At 37.9% G+C, this 17,500-nt stretch overlaps 1 protein-coding gene across 2 annotated transcripts in view; it reads right to left on the bottom strand.

Moving 5' to 3' along the window:
• Positions 1-7,068: 7,068 nt before the first annotated feature.
• The window catches only part of slc34a1a (solute carrier family 34 member 1a), a 33,412-nt gene continuing 22,980 nt past the window's right edge, over positions 7,069-17,500 (bottom strand). For both annotated transcript variants that reach the window (XM_077224229.1, XM_077224239.1), the window contains exons 8-12: positions 17,124-17,244; positions 14,588-14,755; positions 12,790-12,906; positions 10,940-11,064; positions 7,069-7,929 (exon numbers count right to left, since the gene is read on the bottom strand). In XM_077224229.1, coding sequence (XP_077080344.1) covers positions 7,351-7,929; positions 10,940-11,064; positions 12,790-12,906; positions 14,588-14,755; positions 17,124-17,244 — 1,110 coding nt within the window. In that variant the 3' untranslated portion in view covers positions 7,069-7,350. The remainder of the gene's footprint in view (positions 7,930-10,939; positions 11,065-12,789; positions 12,907-14,587; positions 14,756-17,123; positions 17,245-17,500) is intronic.

Here is a 17,500-nt window from a genome sequence, read left to right as displayed (position 1 = left end):
TTTTTAGTTTAGCGATAGTTTTAGCAGCGGCGAGGATAGGAGCCGATACCGTGGGTGCTCCGGAGCTCGATTACGTGTCAGTTAAACTTTTCATCTCCAATCCTATCTGTATTTGTGAGAAATGGTGCTGTCCTGAGTTGAAAGAAAGCCTACTTTACGGCTTTATTATCGAGTTAACCCTCTGGGGTCGACAAACGCGCGGGCACGTTTTGCTGGATTTTTTTCAAATAGCAGCAAAATACATTTAAATACTCCATCATTTATGGTCATACAGAGTTAACTAATATTAAAAAAATAAACTGTAAAATAACCATGCATAAAACTCTCTCAAAAATACAAACATGTACATACATGTTGCTTACATGTTTGTGCTAATAGTGCTTTTTTTTTTTTTTTAAAAAGGGGCGTGCGTCCGTGAGCATCCACGGAGGAAAACATAAATTGGCTCCTGAGTGCAGCATAAATCATATTGTTAAATGGATAAAACGAATGACATATTTGTAATGGACGTCAATGTTATCAAAGTCACAGTTCTCATTCATAAATTTGAATTCCAGAAAAAGTGGCTGGTAAAAAATACAAGTGGCTGGTAAAATTGGGCATCCACCAGCCATTGTGGCTTGTGGGCAAAAAAGTTAATTTCCCACCCTGATTACTACCATTGCATTTGTCAGACATCTTGCAGCTTTCATTCACTCACACACACCCAGAAGAAACTCACATTATAAGAGCTGCAAACAGATGGTCATTACACGTCCTTCACATATACTACTTAATCTTCCATTCACATGAACAAACACACACTACAGCTGAACGTATCAGGTTTCGGTGTGTTGTTTCCCAAGAAACATTTCTAACATTTGGTTCAAATAATCTACGTGACTCCCTGACCTGAGACATGAAAGACCTCAATTAAGATCATAGATTAAACCTCGATGTGGATTCAACTATGATTTTTCATCGAAAATATGTTTGAGTTGGACATGCATCATAAGAATACAGATTTGTGTAGGCCTAGCCTTTAAAAAATGAAAGCGTAAAAAAGTTAAAGCAAAATGAAAGCAAATGAAATACAAAACTATTTTTATCTCACACAAAGTCTATATTTCGCAAAATAATTTGGACTCTAAAAATCCTATAAAATCAAAGCCATAATTGTGTTCCAAATTTAAAGCTGACCGTTTCTTCTTTTTCTAATTAATGCATTTCTGTCAAAATATCACTTCAAATATCACTAAATGTGGACCATTAAGTCTCAGACCTTTCCAACAATATGTGTTTCGTCAAGATTAGAAAAGTTTTGTTTATAAAATAGTGCAGTAATTTTTGTAAAATGAAACATGACACCGCCCACTAAGGGGGAGGAGCCTGTTCAAAGGATTTAAAGTAGCAATGTATCCAATTTCAAACACTTTCACAGGATGAATTTTAAACTGCATTGTCGAGATTAGTTTAGGTTTAGTATAGGATATTTTTATTTTAACATACAATGACAAAGGGCCATCTGGTGGAGCAGTGACGTTAAATTAACATCAACTAAGATTAATAAATGCTTTAGAAAATGAAATTCATTTTAACTGAGGTATCATCTGTTAAACTTATTTTAAAGTGTTAAATACCAATGAAGGTGAAATGGAGACGATGGCTATCAAGCACCCGAAAGTAGTTCATGTCACAACAAAACCCATCATTCAATTGATTTATGCCCATAAATGTCCATGTTGCACGGACTGACACTGCTGTGCAACGGTTTAACTCGCTTTATTACTGCAGAATCAGCCAAGCCAGTCTATGACACCCGGAGAGCGCTATCCGTTTCCGTTAGCATTCCCATTCATCTCAGTGTGTGTTTGTGTTGCTTTCTGAGAGTCAATGCACCTATAAAGACATCTGAAATGTCATCTCCACAGTCTCCAGATAATTAGTGTTCATTCTGCCACACCGACACTAGTGTGAGGCGCTGACGCTTTACTAGTCTACTCCTTACGTAATACTACTTCTGAAAAATAGCATGTGACAGGTCCGTAACAGCCATAGACATTGATAATTAGAATACTAGACTAGAATACTTGAAAAATTGTGATTGTGAATTATTAAAAAAAAGTGTTTTCGACATATTAGACATACAAATAAGAGTGAATTAGAGCTACACAATTCTGGTTAAATTGAGAATCATGATTTTTTTGTTTCAAACAGAGATCACTTATTCTGAACAGACAACATGTAATTTAGCCTTAAAGGTGCATTGTGTAATATTTCTGAGGAACTATTGACTGAAATGCAATATAAGATCCATAACTATGTTTTCAGTGGTGTATAAAGACCTTGCATTATGAACGGTTATGTATTTATTAGCTTAGAATGAACATTTATATCTCCATAACCGCAGGCGCCCCCTTCTATGGAGGTCGACATATTGTGTGGTCATGTTTCTAGCGTAGCCGACAGCGAACACACACACAGCGCTACAGCGAACACACAGCGCTACAGCGAACACACACACAGCGCTACAGCGAACACACAGCGCTACAGCGAACACACACACAGCGCTACAGCGAACACACAGCGCTACAGCGAACACACACACAGCGCTACAGCGAACACACAGCGCTACAGCGAACACACACACAGCGCTACAGCGAACACACAGCGCTACAGCGAACACACACACAGCGCTACAGAGCGCGTTTCCTCACTACCTTGAAAAGAAGTTTTCAGTGGTGTATAACGACCTTACGGTATTTAGCACTTTGAGTCTGTTTTCTAGTTTGTTTAGGATGAACTAGAGTGGTGGACACAGAAATTTTGACGATGGGTCCTGTCTCGACTTTTTGACTCTTTTAGAATCGTCTTTGACAGCTTCAGAGTGGCTGTCTATGGGCATGCACAAACATGTCCTTAAAGCAACCCTTAACGTTCGTTTTCAAAACTGTGCAACTCACCGAGTGGTTAGTGGTGTTTGTTGATGTTCCAAAACAAGTAGCATAGCGAAATACAGTTTCTGTCGTGTTTTATTTGGCATTTTGTAAAATCACATTGATTTCTGTTGGAGGACCTATTGCTCGTTGATATTACTGCGCTACCGCCATCAAGTGGTCGGGAGTGTGCTAACACTTCAGACTCAAATATCGAGCGGAAGTTTATACGCGGTTGTGTGTGAGGTATCTGAAAAAATAGTTCCACTATAGCAAATAACACGGATTGAAATCATACATTGCGCCGATATATTTGTTAGATAGATTTGTTGATTGTTCACCCAAAAATGTAAATTCTGTCAGTAATTACTCTCCTTAATGTTCTTCAACCCCGTAAGACCTTCTTTCACCTTCGGAACACGAATTAAGATATTTTTGATGAAATCTGAGAGCTGGATCACTCCTCCATACTAGTCCATAGGCTTCTTGAGGGATTGAAGCTTGCCGGCCTCGAAAAGTTATTAAAGACATCGTTAAAATAGTCCAAGTGACTACAGTGGCTCAATCTTAAGTTTATCAAGCGACGAGAATACTTTTTGTGCGCAAAAACAAACATAAATAACGACTTTATTTCAACTATTCATTTCCTTCTCTGTGGGCTTCGAGTCAGTTAGCGTAGTGTAATAGCGTAGAGCTACGTCACACGCAGGCTCACTATTGGCCGACGCTGGTCATGTGTGTGATGCGTGTGACGTACAACAACAGATCATGCGCTGTTAAACTAGTAACCTGACTCGAGGCCCACAGAGAAGGAAATGAATAGTTGAAATAAAGTCTTTATTTTAGTTTTTTTGCGCCTAAAAAGTATTCTCGTCGTTTGATAAACTTAAGATTGAGCCACTGTAGTCACTTGGACTCTTTTAACGATGTCTTTAATAACTTTTCGGGGAACAAGTTTCAATCCCTTAGAAGCCTATGGAGGAGTGATCCAGCTCTCACAAAAATATCTTAATTCGTGTTCTGAAGATGAACGAAGGTCTTACGGGGTTGAACAACATTTTTGGGTGAACTATCCCTTTAAGCCCCGTTCACACAGGATCGTGTTTCTCTGTAGGCAAGGGCGTGGTGAGCTGGTGTCTGCTTGGTCATGCAGTCCCACAACTTCCAATAGGAAAATTCAACTGCAGTAGCCACCGTTCACCCTGAAGAGGGCAGCACTCAGACGTTTTTACATATATTGTAGAATTAAAACACTTTATACCCAAATGTCAAAACATTTACTCAAATCAATGAACAGCATTAATAAACCCCAGTCTTACAGATCATTAACTTAAAAAAAATGTTTAAGGGTTTAGTTAATTTTAACTAATTTTTAACTTAATTTTTAAGAGTGAATGTGTGCATATTATTTACAAATAGTTTAAATTGATTTCTTCTCAACTACAATTAGACATAGAACTTCTTTTACCATTTTTGTTTCATTTTCTTTATTCCCTTAAATTTCACAACTTTTTCAGCAGGATAGTGTGCTACTTTGTTGTCAAATAATCATGTGTTTAATTCAATGTATCCACACCTGATATAAAACATATACAAAATAACATGCATCTTATTTATTTCAATTAAACATTCCCTATACACTAAAACAACCTAAAATTATGTTTGTTTGTTTTTTGACTGTATGATGAAATGCTCAGCTTTCAAATTAGAAAATCACTCAGTAAATTATAAGCTTTTCTTGCCATTTCAATTTGTGGAATTAGAGCAAATATTCTGCTTTCAATGGCCTTTAATACAAAACACTGGGGAATGTTTAATACTTAATTAAAACAAACTATTTGCCAATAACTCTCCATGTGGTCCATTCTCTCATTTGCATTATGCATGGGAAATAAAAAGAAAGCTATTTGGTTTTTAATATCTGTATATTTAATAACACAAAGCATGCTGGGATGGCCCTGAGTTATGTTTGTGGCATACAGACCCTGTGTGTTGATCCAGACTTTAAAACCGCGTATTCAGCGAGATTTACATAGTGCGCAGATAATAAACATCTGCGCATGACTGCAGGACAAAACCACAAAAATTTAATTTACCAGATTCCTCAGAGACACAATGGCCTGGAGCTAAAGCTTCATATAATGCTCTGAACCTATTGTAAAAATATTATGGTGAATAAAATAGATTGATTTGCTCAAAAATGCATTGCGAATTTGAATAAGCACCGTATGTAAAACTAAAGCTCTGTTCCCCAAACTAGTGAACTGTCTTGCGGTCTACGACGTACACTACTGTTCAAAAGTCAGGGATCTGTACAAGGTTTTTTTTTTTTAATGAATGAAATGAATACTTATATTCAGCAAGGTTGCATTAGATTGATCAAAAGTGACAGTAAAGACATACTTGCACAAAAAAAAATATTTTGAACTTTCTATTCATTAAAGAATCCTGATTCAACAAAATTATTAAGCTGCAAACAAAATTTCAACGGTGTTAATAATCAGAAATGTTGCAGCAAATCATCATATTATACTGATTTCTGAAGGATCATGTGACACTGAAGACTGGAGTAATGATGCTGAAAATTCAGCTTTTAAAATTTGAATAATATTTCACAATATTACAGTTTTCACTGTATTTTTGATCAAATAAATGCAGCTTTGTTGAGTACAAGAGACTTGTTCAATTTTAAGACAGCGTCCTAACTAAAGACCCTTAAAAGTGACTGATCTGAAATGCTCTAGGCAGTAACATATACTGTAGCTCTCCCCTTTGATTTTAGTAGAGTTTGGTATTAGCATGTAAACTTTAATCAGTGACATTTAGCTAACAGAGAATGTTTTCAGAAATTTGGCTAACGTTTCACAAAGTGATGAACAATCGTTCTTCAATAGTACGTTCATTCAAAGTTATCTGGTCTTTAATAATGTTCTCAGAATGTTTCCACAAAAATCAGTCAATTGTAGATTTTTTTTCAGAAATTTTTTAGTTAGATTTTTTATTTTAGTTTTTATTTTAGTTTAGTTCGTCCAACATTTTTTAAATGGTTGTTTCAGAATATACAGAAAACATTCAAAAGTAACATTCACACATTGTTTGAAGAATGATAATATAGAATGTTCCCATAACACTAGAAAAAAAAAACATTTAAAAAAACTGGGCGTTTAGAATGTTCAGAGAAAACTTAATTCTTAGAACGTTTTTTTTTTTAACTGAATAATTTGAAACGTGTCTGACAGTGGATAAGCTAACAGTTAAACATCTCAACTGGATTGAAATACATTTCTAATCAGCAGTTATTTAACTTTGTCTCGTACTGAGTTGTCATTGTGTGTTATGATATTGTGTCCTGCATGAAAGATGCATGGGATGCTGTCTTAGATTTAGGCCAAAATATGAAATGTGACCCTGGACCACAAAACCAATAACCAACAATACATTGTATGGGTCAAAATGATCTATTTTTCTTTTATGTCAATAATCATTAGGATATAAAGTACAGATCATGTTCCATGAAGATATTTTGTAAATTTCCTACCGTAATAAAAAAAAAAAATTTTAGTAAATGCAGCACAATCTCAAACATAAATGGACAACTTTAAGGCTGTGTGTCCACCAAAGCGTTTTTTTCACGCAGCTGGCGTAAAATTCCAATTGTTTTCATTGGGAGCGCCGCGTTTTTTAAACGCCATGAGCGTAACGAGGCGCTGAGCGTGTATTTAACGCTCAAGCGCTGAGCGCCCGGCGTTTTTTACTGGTCGCCGAGAGTTGAAAAATGTTCAACTTTGGGTAAAACGCTGCGCTCATCACTGTCACTTTTTACACAGCCGTCCAATCAGAGTGGAGGAGGGGCGGGACAAATACCACACGACCAACTGTCACAACATTCTTTCTGTACAACGACGTCAACCAGCAGAGCTAACCGAACAAAATGGATGAAAAATAAATTTTTAGTATGAAACAAAATTATCTGCGAAATCAGTTACAAGTAAACTGTGCTGCGGATATTCTGTATCATAGCAACGAATCGTCTCAACTGAAAAAACGCAGCGCTGCCAAAACACTCTCAAGCGCCCACAGCTAGGCGTTTTCAGCAGAGCGTCCAGCGTTTTCAGCCGGCTAAAAACGCTTTGGTGGACACACGGCCTAAAGGCGATTTTCTCAATATTTAGATTGTTTTTTGCACCCTCTAATTCCAGATTTTCAAATATTGTCCTATCCTAACAAACCATACATCAATGGAAAGCTTATTTATTCAGCTTTCAGATGACGTATAATTGACTGGTTTTGCGGTCCAGGGTCACATATACATAATCTATGCTATATGATGCCTTAAAAGTTTCATTAGGTTTTGGAACAGAGCTTAAATCTGAGACTGGTCATTCACAGACTTTACTTAGGCATCAGAATGGTTCGTTTTATAAAAAAAGACCGTCTATAACGGCGTGCTGTTGCATCTTTCTAGTCCTCTCAGTCTAAAGACTCTGGGCTCTGAGGAAATCTCCTCAGGTAGAGACAGGCCAGGGTTATCGTACCACTGTGCGGCTGGTTTCTTTGACTCTGGCTTGATGTTTATAGCATCTGGAGTCACTACGACCACATCTGGGTCATTCATTCGAGCCGGGCTACAGCACAACGCCGTGGTTCTGGTGATGAGCTTGTCGAGTGGTTTGAGAGAGTGCATCCACTGCGGGAGAAAGTCCCAGCTGCGCAGTGTCTTGGGCAGGCGTGTGGGATTACGGGCCTGCATCAGGTTGATCAGGAGGATGAAGACGATGAGCGCGGAGAACGGCGTTCCCACCGCGACCATAGCCTGCCATCCGGCCAGAGAGATCCCGAACACGAGGCACGGCATCAGCAGAAAACACACCAGCAGATACAGCACGGCAAACCAGCGATACTTAGCAGTGCGTTCGCCCAGCGCAGACGCCATGCGGATGGGCAGGCGAGTCATCGGGACTGGATACCACAGTAAAATCCCAAAAATATTGAAGTAAAAATGGCACAAGGCAATCTGGAGGAAAAACGAAAATAAAAAGCAGATTATTTTGTATGTTTACATGCACATAAATAATCAATCAGACTGTAAAGGCTTCATGCACTGACTATTTTTTTTTTGTAATCCCTAACACTTAAAATAATTAATTGGTTTGAGTAGGGTAAACTTAAATTGAACAAAATACAGTTGTCAACATTTGAAGTGGATCAAAACCTTTCATCAAAGTTATACATGAATTTTTAACAATACCCGTTCTTGTCTTTTTTTGTCTTGATCCACTTCAAATGTTGACTATTGTAGTTCTGTGTCGTGCGTTTTCGTAGGTTTGTTTACATGCACATAATAAATAATCCATTTGTAATCAGACTCAATCGGACTGAACAGGCTTAATTGGTTTAATTATTAATTGATTCGAATAAATAATTGGTTTGAGTAGGGTACACTTAAAGTGCAAACCCAGGCCCTTAAGAGAGCAGCCAGAAAAATGGAGTGAAACTGGAAGAAAACAAAACTAGAGGTATTTCGCATTTCATGGAAAGAAAGCACGATTGCGAACAGAGAGGCCTTAAAAACTGCTGGATCTACTTATTTTTCAACCCTATTAGAAGAAAATAAACAAAACCCTAGGTATTTATTTGAAACAGTGGCTAAACTAATGAAAAATAAAGCTTCAACCCCAGACGTTTCCAATAATGACTTTATGACCTTCTTTACTTACAAGATTGATAATATCAGGGAGAAAATTATAACTATGCAACCGTCTACTACAGTATCGCATCAGACAGTGCAGTGTAGTCTCACTGAGGGAAAATTCGATTCATTCATTGCTATAGGATAGGGTGAATTTTATAAACTTGTTAAATCATCTAAATCGACAACATGTATGTTAGACCCTAAACCGACTAAACTATTGAAAGAGATGCTTCCAGAGGTCATAGATCATCTTCTCAATATCATAAATTCATCTTTGTCATTAGGTTACGTACCAAAAACCTTTAAGCTGGCTATGATTAAACCGCTTGTTAAAAAAACGCAACTTGATCCTACAGAATTAGTCAATTACATGCCGATTTGGAATCTACCTTTTCTGCAAAAAAAGGCAGTATCCTCACAACTATGTTCCTTTTTAGACAGAAATGTTATATGTGAGATTTTTCGATCAGGATTTAGACCGCACCATAGCACTGAGACTGCTCTCATTAGAGTCACAAATGATTTGCTCTTATCATCTGATCGTGGTTGTATCTCTCTATTAGTGTTACTTGATCTTAGTGCTGCATTTGACACTATCGACCACAACATTATTTTAAATAGACTCGAAAATTACATTGGCATTAGTGGAATTACACTAGCATGGTTTAAATCATACTTATCTGACCATCATCAGTAATTGAAGAGATGTCTTATCGATCATAAGTTCAGTATGGCGTACCACAAGGCTCAGTACTAGGACCGTTGCTGTTCACTCTGTACATGCTACTCTTAGGAGATATCATTAGGAAACATGGCATTAGTTTTCACTGTTATGCTGATGATACTCAGCTATATATTTCTTCACGCCCGGACGAAACTTACTAATTCACAAAAATAGCGGAATGCATAGCTAATATAACAAACTGGATGACTAGTAATTTCCTACTACTTAACTCTGAAAGAACAGAGATTCTAATTATTGGACAAAAAACTTCATCACGTAATAACCTAGAATACTTTGAAACAGTCCATATTGTTAAAAGCGCTATATAAATGAAGGTGACTTGACTTAAATTAAACAAATTAGTTCAATCAGAATAATTTTTTTTAGAACTTACTATTTCCTTTGAGTTCACAAAACTGACACATTTTAGGTGACCTGAATTGTTTAATTGTTTTGAGTTTTATGAACGTGTTTCTTTTAATTTAGACAAACTTAAATATAGCTTAAACTGGACAGGGATTTCTGTTTCCAAGCATGCTCTGCCATGACACTTGAAAGGGGGAGTAAATGCTAAAATTAAGTGTCATAAAATGTTTTTGTATGTGTGTGTGTGTGTGCGTGTGTGTGTGTGCAAGATTAATTTTAAGTGGGATATTTAGTAGTGTTTTATGTTTATATGCTAATTTAGAAGAGTTTCTGTTATATTGTTGTCTTTTTTAGTACAAAATCAGCCAGTTCTGCTTAATGCAACTTAAACTGCATTTCTTAACTTAAAAATTTAGATGCAACTGATTGCCTCCGATTTCTTGAATTTTGCCAACTTGCGGTGTATCTAAACATTCTTAACTCAAGATACATTTGCTTAAGAAGCTAAATTAATAGGTAATATATAAAGTATTGTTTTCTGAATTGAGTTTACTTTAAATTACGTTTAATTAGTGTTTTATTTTCAGGAAAAATAAAACACTTTAAATTACGTTTATTTTTCTGACCCCATAGACAGATTTTTAATTTTACTCATTTTGAGAAACTTAATTTTGATCATCATTATTCAACTTAATACCTTTTCTTATATTATAATCAGTTTATAATCAGACTAACGGCTCAATCGGATTGAAAAGTCTTCACATAAACATCTCAATCAGTCTGAATTAAGTTTTTATTGGATTGGAAGACTTGAAATAATCCAATCAACAGGAAAAACATAATCATGTTAACACTTGAATTGGACTATTTTTCCAATCAGATTCTAAAAATACCTGTAATACATTAAAAACTGGATGTTTTGAAATAATAGCCTAAGTTCAATTTAACTTAACGGGAACGTTACAAAACCTCTCTTCAACACGTTGCATAATTTTATCTATGCATGGCACAATTTATAGTACAAAAGATGCAGAATGGATTTGAAGAAACCCCAAACCTTAAGTATGCCAAGCATGCACCACTAAAAGGCATAAATAAATGCATAATAAGTGCTATATGTCCAGGAGATGCATTTTGTTAATCAAACATGCAGACTTTCACCCTAAATCTTTGATAACATGCAGTGATTTTAAGAAACTGAGTGCTCTGTAAGGGCTGTGATGGTGTCTCTGGTTCCTGTACCTGGCACGCAGCGGGAAGCTTCTCTTTGGGACTGGCGAGAGCGGCGAGGATGGCTGTGGTGGTCGTGCCGATGTTGGAGCCCAAGGTCAAAGGATACGCTCTATTGAGACTGATCACACCAATGCCTGCAAGAGTCAGAGGCCCACAGACACGGAGCAAACACTGTTGTGAAGCGCATATCGAATCACACTGTGGTTTGAGAAACAAGACAGATGTTTGAAACCGCTTATAGAGAACACAAGTTTGTTAAATTGGACTATTTACTCTATAGATACTGAAATGAATCCTTTTGTGACAACTAGCCCCAGTCTCCACATACATATGTATGTACTATTCAAAAGTTTGGGGTCCGTAAGAATTTTTTTACATGTTTTTGAAAGAAGTCTCAGTAACACTTTACAATATTAGTTAACATGAACTAACAATGAACACTACATCTACAGCATTTATTCATATTAGTCTATGCTAATTTCAACATTTACAAATACATTATTAAAATTAACGTTGTATTTGTTAACATTGCTTAATGCACTGTGAACTGACATGAACATATATATATATATATATATATATATATATATATATATATATATATATATATATATATATATATATATATATATATATATATATATATATATATAAAATTTAAAATAGCTGTTTTCTATGTGAATATATAGTAAAGTGTATTTTATTCCTGTGATCAAATGTTCAGCATCAATACTCCAGTCTTCAGTGTCAATTATTTCTACATTTATGAATTCATCATAACATGCATTTTCTGTAAAACCGCTTTGAAACGCTATGCATTGTGAAAAGCGCAATACAAATAAATGTGAATAGAATTGAAAACATGCAACAGAATCGACAGCAACTCTAGAAAGTTCAAGAATGGCAGTAACTCAATTCTATGATTTCCATAAACTCGAAATGAAGCAGGAAAAATGTGAAAACACAAACAGAGCCGTGTAAATGTTCTCCTTGTAATGAATTAAACGAGCTCTGAGAGGTCATGGGGTTAATGTCCCTTTATCAGCGCTGATGATGATCTTTTAACTCTCGCTTTACGATTAATAATGCCTCCAATGACACTTCAACTCTTCTTGGGTTTTAATATGATGAACTCCATGGTTACTGCAATCTCAAAGAGACAGAGGGATCTCCATTGGCTGAAAAGTTAATAATTAGCATAATCATGCAGCAGGCGATGAATCATTGTCGAGTAATGTGTGTAAATTAATGATGAAATAATTGAAAGGGAAAGCACCGTGATTTTTCCTGACCTGACAGAGCTGTAGTCCCAGTTAATATGTTTTAAAGCCAATACCTCACCTTTGCTCTACATTTGAACATGTTTGAAGAAACAGCACAAATTAAAGTTTAATCAAAACTGCTGATTATTTGTGTTCATTGGTTTATAGGTGAATCATCAGACATTTTTTGTTAAAAGGGTACCATCTAAAAAACATTAAAATCTTTGATAACATACAGCGGCACGTAAAGGTCCTTTTGAATCCCCAGATTTTCACAGCTGCCTTAAACTTAATTTTAGTGGCGTGGGTCTATAGATTACCTTAAAAAATACAATACAATCTGTTCTGTTTCTGGCCTATAAACAACATATATAAAAGCAAAAAAACAACAATTAATTTTAGTGGCAATATAAAATGTTCTAAATCTGTTCTGTCTGGATGCCGTTTCATTTTCTGGCTTATGAAAACATATAAAAGCCTGTTAGTCTGTGTGTGTTTCTGAGCTGCTGTTGTGCTGGTCGTCTCACTAATTAGTCGTCAGGTTGACGTGACACACACACACACACACACACAGATCTGTTGAAGAGAGAGAGTCACCTATGAGCGGAGTCATGGCCGAGGTGAAGACGGAGCTGCTCTGGATGATGAAGGTCATTCCGGCTCCCATCAACATCGCCAGATATCCTGACAGCCATCCCAGAGGATACGGGAAATCTGCAGAGCAGGGGGAACAGGGCAAATAATGACCTTAAAAATCGACGTGTGTGTGTGTGTGTGTGTGTGTGTGTGTGTGTGTGTGTGTGTGTGTGTGTGTGTGTGTGTGTGTGTGTGTGTGTGTGTGTGTGTGTGTGTGTGTGTGTGTGTGTGAGTCTGTGTGTGTGAGTCTGTGTGTGTGAGTCTGTGTGTGCGAGAGAGTGAGTGTGAGAGCCTGTGTGTGTGTGCGCGCGAGAGAGTGAGTGTGTGAGTCTGTGTGTGTGCGAGAGAGTGAGTGTGAGTCTGTGTGTGTGTGTGTGTGTGTGTGTGTGTGTGTGTGTGTGTGTGTGTGTGAGTCTGTGTGTGTGAGTCTGTGTGTGTGTACGAGAGAGTGAGTGTGTGAGTCTGTGTGTGTGCGAGAGAGTGAGTGTGAGTCTGTGTGTGTGTGTGTGTGTGTGTGTGTGTGTGTGTGTGTATGTTTGTGAGTATGTTTGTGAGTGAGTCTGTGTGTGTGATTGTGTGTGTGTGTGTGTGCAAGAGCGTGAGTGTGTGAGTCTGTGTATGTGTGTGTGTGTGTGTGTGTGTGTGTCTGTGTGTGTGTGAGAGAGTGTGTGTTTGCGCGAGAGAGTGAGTGTGAGTCTGTGTGTGTGTGTGTGTGTGTGTGTGTGTGTGTGTGTGTGTGTGTGTGTGTGTGTGTGTGTGTGTGTGTGTGTGTGTGTGTGTGTGTGTGTGTGTGTGTGTGTGTGTGTGTGTGTGTGTGTGTGTGTGTGAGTGAGTGTGAGTCTGTGTCTGTCTGTGTGTGTTTATTTTATTTTAGTTCAGTTTTACGTTTTTATTTTAAGTTCAGTAAACCAAGTTAGTTTTAGTTTTATTATAGTTTCACTAATATTTTAAATTAGCTTTAATTTCTATATACATTTTTTTCATTTTAATGATAATTGTAATTTAATTTTTTAGTAATTGCATGGTTCTTTAGTCATTTTTTTCTGTTTTTTGTTTGTTTTAAATATTGCTATTTAGGTTTATTTTTATTTCAGTTTCAGTTTTTAGTTTTAGTTTATTTATTTCCAGTTAATAATTTTAGTGATTCAACTTAAACTTACTTTATTGCCAAGGCAACATTTCTAATTTACGTTTAGTTGAAGTTTTTCCAACTAATATACTGTATATATATTTAGAATTTTATTTCAATTAACAGAAATGCATTAAATTGTTTTAGTTAACAATAATAACCCGTTTCATAATTAATGCACAGTTGTCTTTCTAGAGCTGCTTTACAGCAGAATTTGAATTGTCTCATATTTAATGAAGTGCATAAATCGATTATTTATTACTATGAAGCTGCTTTGAATCTGTATTGTAGCACTACATAAATAAAGATGACAACTTTATTAAATGCATGTTATATAGAACTGTGAGTTTGGTTGTGTAACAGTATATACTACAGTAAAGGTTCTTGCACACTGTGTCAGAAACTCTCATCCGAAATTTTTGCATGTTAAAAAAATAAATACGACGTTGTGACAAACACGTTTACACACTGCCTCTGGAACTTTCATCAGTCATAAAAAAATCGGATCAGGTTAGATTGTTTTGTGCATTTTGAGAGGTGTTTTAACAATTCAGAGCCACTGAAAAATGCATACGAAAATTTCTGACTCAGTGTGCAAGGACCTTAACACTTGTGATTGCTCTGGCTCACCCGTGTTGATGACCCTTTCGATGACCTTTGCCACTTGACCTTTGAGGAGTGAGTGGAGCAGTTTGACGAGCAGCAGAAGACAGGAGCACAACACCATCAGAGAAGCGGCTAACAGAACCAGACCCACCGCCAGGTCCGACAGACCCGAATCCACAAACAGGTGCCGACCTGAGAGAACAATCAACACAAAATATAGCCATTAATGAACACTGATGCACTGAAATGATGCACATCATTAGTCATGATCACTAGGGACAGTGTTAAATCCCATCACACAGAGGCTCTTAAACCTAGATATCATCATATAGAGACTGTGTCTGTTCCCCGAATTAGGACATACAAAAAACTCCTAAACCCATTTAAGGGTAAAAATGTAATTGATGTTCAACAAATAAAAAGCAGATATAATACGGATGAACAAATGATAAAGCTTGGGTTGCAGAATATTCGATCCCTTACTTCAAAAGCATTGATTGTTAATGATATGATTACAGATTATAACCTAGATGTGCTGTGTTTGACAGAAACCTGGCTATAACCAGATGATTACATTACTTTAATGATTATTAGGCTGCATAAATTAGGTCAGCCGGAACCGGGAACACTTCCTATAACAACTGATGTACTCGCTACGTCATAAAAAGAATGGCATCTACGCTAATTTTAGTCTTTCTTTTATTCCGAGGTTTACTGTAATCAGCCGAATCCGGGCCGTATCCAGATCAGATGGTGGACCTGCGCCTGGACACGACCACAATGTATGATGTAATCAGCCGGATCCGGGCCACATCCAGATCAGATGGTGGACCTGCGCCTGGACACGACCACAATGCATGATGTAATCAGCCGGATCCGGGCCACATCCAGATCAGATGGTGGACATGCGCCTGGACACACCACAATGCATGATGTAATCAGCCGGATCTGGGACGCATCCAGATCAGATGGTGGACCTGCGCCTGGACACGACAATAACGCATGATGTAATCAGCCAGATCCGGGCTGGATCTAGATCAGATGGTGGACCTGCGCCTGGACACGACCACAACGCATGATGTAACTAGCCGGATCTGGGGCGCATCCAGATCAGATGGTGGATCTGCGCCTAGACATGACCACAACGCATGATCTAATCAGCCAGATCCGGGCTGGATCTAGATCAGATGGTGGACCTGCGCCTGGACACGACCACAATGCATGATGTAATCAGCCGGATCCGGGCCGTATCCAGATCAGATGGTGGACCTGCGCCTGGACACGACCACAATGCATGATGTAATCAGCCGGATCCGGGCCACATCCAGATCAGATGGTGGACATGCGCCTGGACACACCACAATGCATGATGTAATCAGCCGGATCTGGGCCGCATCCAGATCAGATGGTGGACCTGCGCCAGGACACGACAACATCGCATGATCTAATCAGCCGGATCCGGGCTGGATCTAGATCAGATGGTGGACCTGCGCCTGGACACGACCACAACGCATGATGTAATCAGCCGGATCTGGGGCGCATCCAGATCAGATGGTGGATCTGCGCCTAGACATGACCACAACGCATGATCTAATCAGCCAGATCCGGGCTGGATCTAGATCAGATGGTGGACCTGCGCCTGGACACAACCACAATGCATGATGTAATCAGCCGGATCCGGGCCGTATCCAGATCAGATGGTGGACCTGCGCCTGGACACGACCACAATGCATGATGTAATCAGCCGGATCTGGGCCGTATCCAGATCAGATGGTGGACCTGCGCCTGGACACGACCAAAACGCATGATGTAATCAGCCGGATCTGGGCCGTATCCAGACCAGATGGTGGACCTGCGCCTAGTCACAACCAACGCATCTCTGAAGTGTCAGCAGAGCTTGTGTCCACTAGACTCTCCCCTGTAAAGGCCTCATTGACACGACAGCCATCGGCACTGATCCTCAACAAACTCGTCCCCGTACGTGTGTGATGACTCCGATCTTCTTGTTGACTTGTTAATTTAGTAACATCGAGATAAGAATCATCGACAAGAAAATGCATGGTCAGTCTCTCGCGTTAGGCAAAAGATGGTCTATAGAATCACCAGGAGTCGACTGAACGGTTAATGAACGATGATATGGTTTTTATTAATTTTTATTTTGGTTTTATTTAGTGCATCAAGTTAAACTAAATGGAAATGGTGCTTTGGCAACTTGCTTGAATAAAAAAAATTAAATCCATCATATTGTTTTATTTTATTTTATTTCAAGTTACACTTTTTTTTTGTGGTCTAAGTTTTAGCCAACTAACCATTAAAAAAGATAGTAAAACAAAAACATAAAATCTATATAAATAGAAAGTAAATAAATAAAAACAAAATAAATAAATAAATAAATCAAACTAAAAATAAAAAGTAAATGAATAGAAGGTAAATAAATAAAAATATAAACAATCAAATAAACACACACACACACACACACACACACACAGATAAATCCTGGATAGGAGAAATAAGACAAACTAAATATTTCCCTTTAAAATTACTCGAAGATTACACTCACATTTCTCTGTGTTGATCTGCGAGGTGATATTCTGTGTGATCCAGGTGAGATCACTGTCATTCCCACAATGCAATTCAGCAGAGCAGTTATGGGCGGCAGCTGCTGTCACGTTCACTGAAGACTGGAGAGAGAGAGAAACAGTGACTTCTCTAAAAACTACTGCACAACAGCAGAAGAGCAAGCATCGAGGATCAACACGAGACGGAAGATGACACACACTTCTGTGAACGATGACATGACAGTGAAAGTTTACTTGACACACAAAGGGTGGTTCTGACGAAGAAAGTGAGTTTAGTGTGAAACTCACAGAACCTGCCAGGAACACGTCCAGGTTTCACTTTCCGCCATGCGAATAAAAATGCAAAAGTAATTGCGAC

The sequence above is a fragment of the Siphateles boraxobius genome, unplaced genomic scaffold (assembly GCF_051911475.1).
Source record: "Siphateles boraxobius isolate OS27281-9 unplaced genomic scaffold, OSU_SipBor_1 123, whole genome shotgun sequence".
NCBI classification, from domain to species: domain Eukaryota; kingdom Metazoa; phylum Chordata; class Actinopteri; order Cypriniformes; family Leuciscidae; genus Siphateles; species Siphateles boraxobius.
This window is presented reverse-complemented; position numbering and strand designations above follow the sequence as displayed.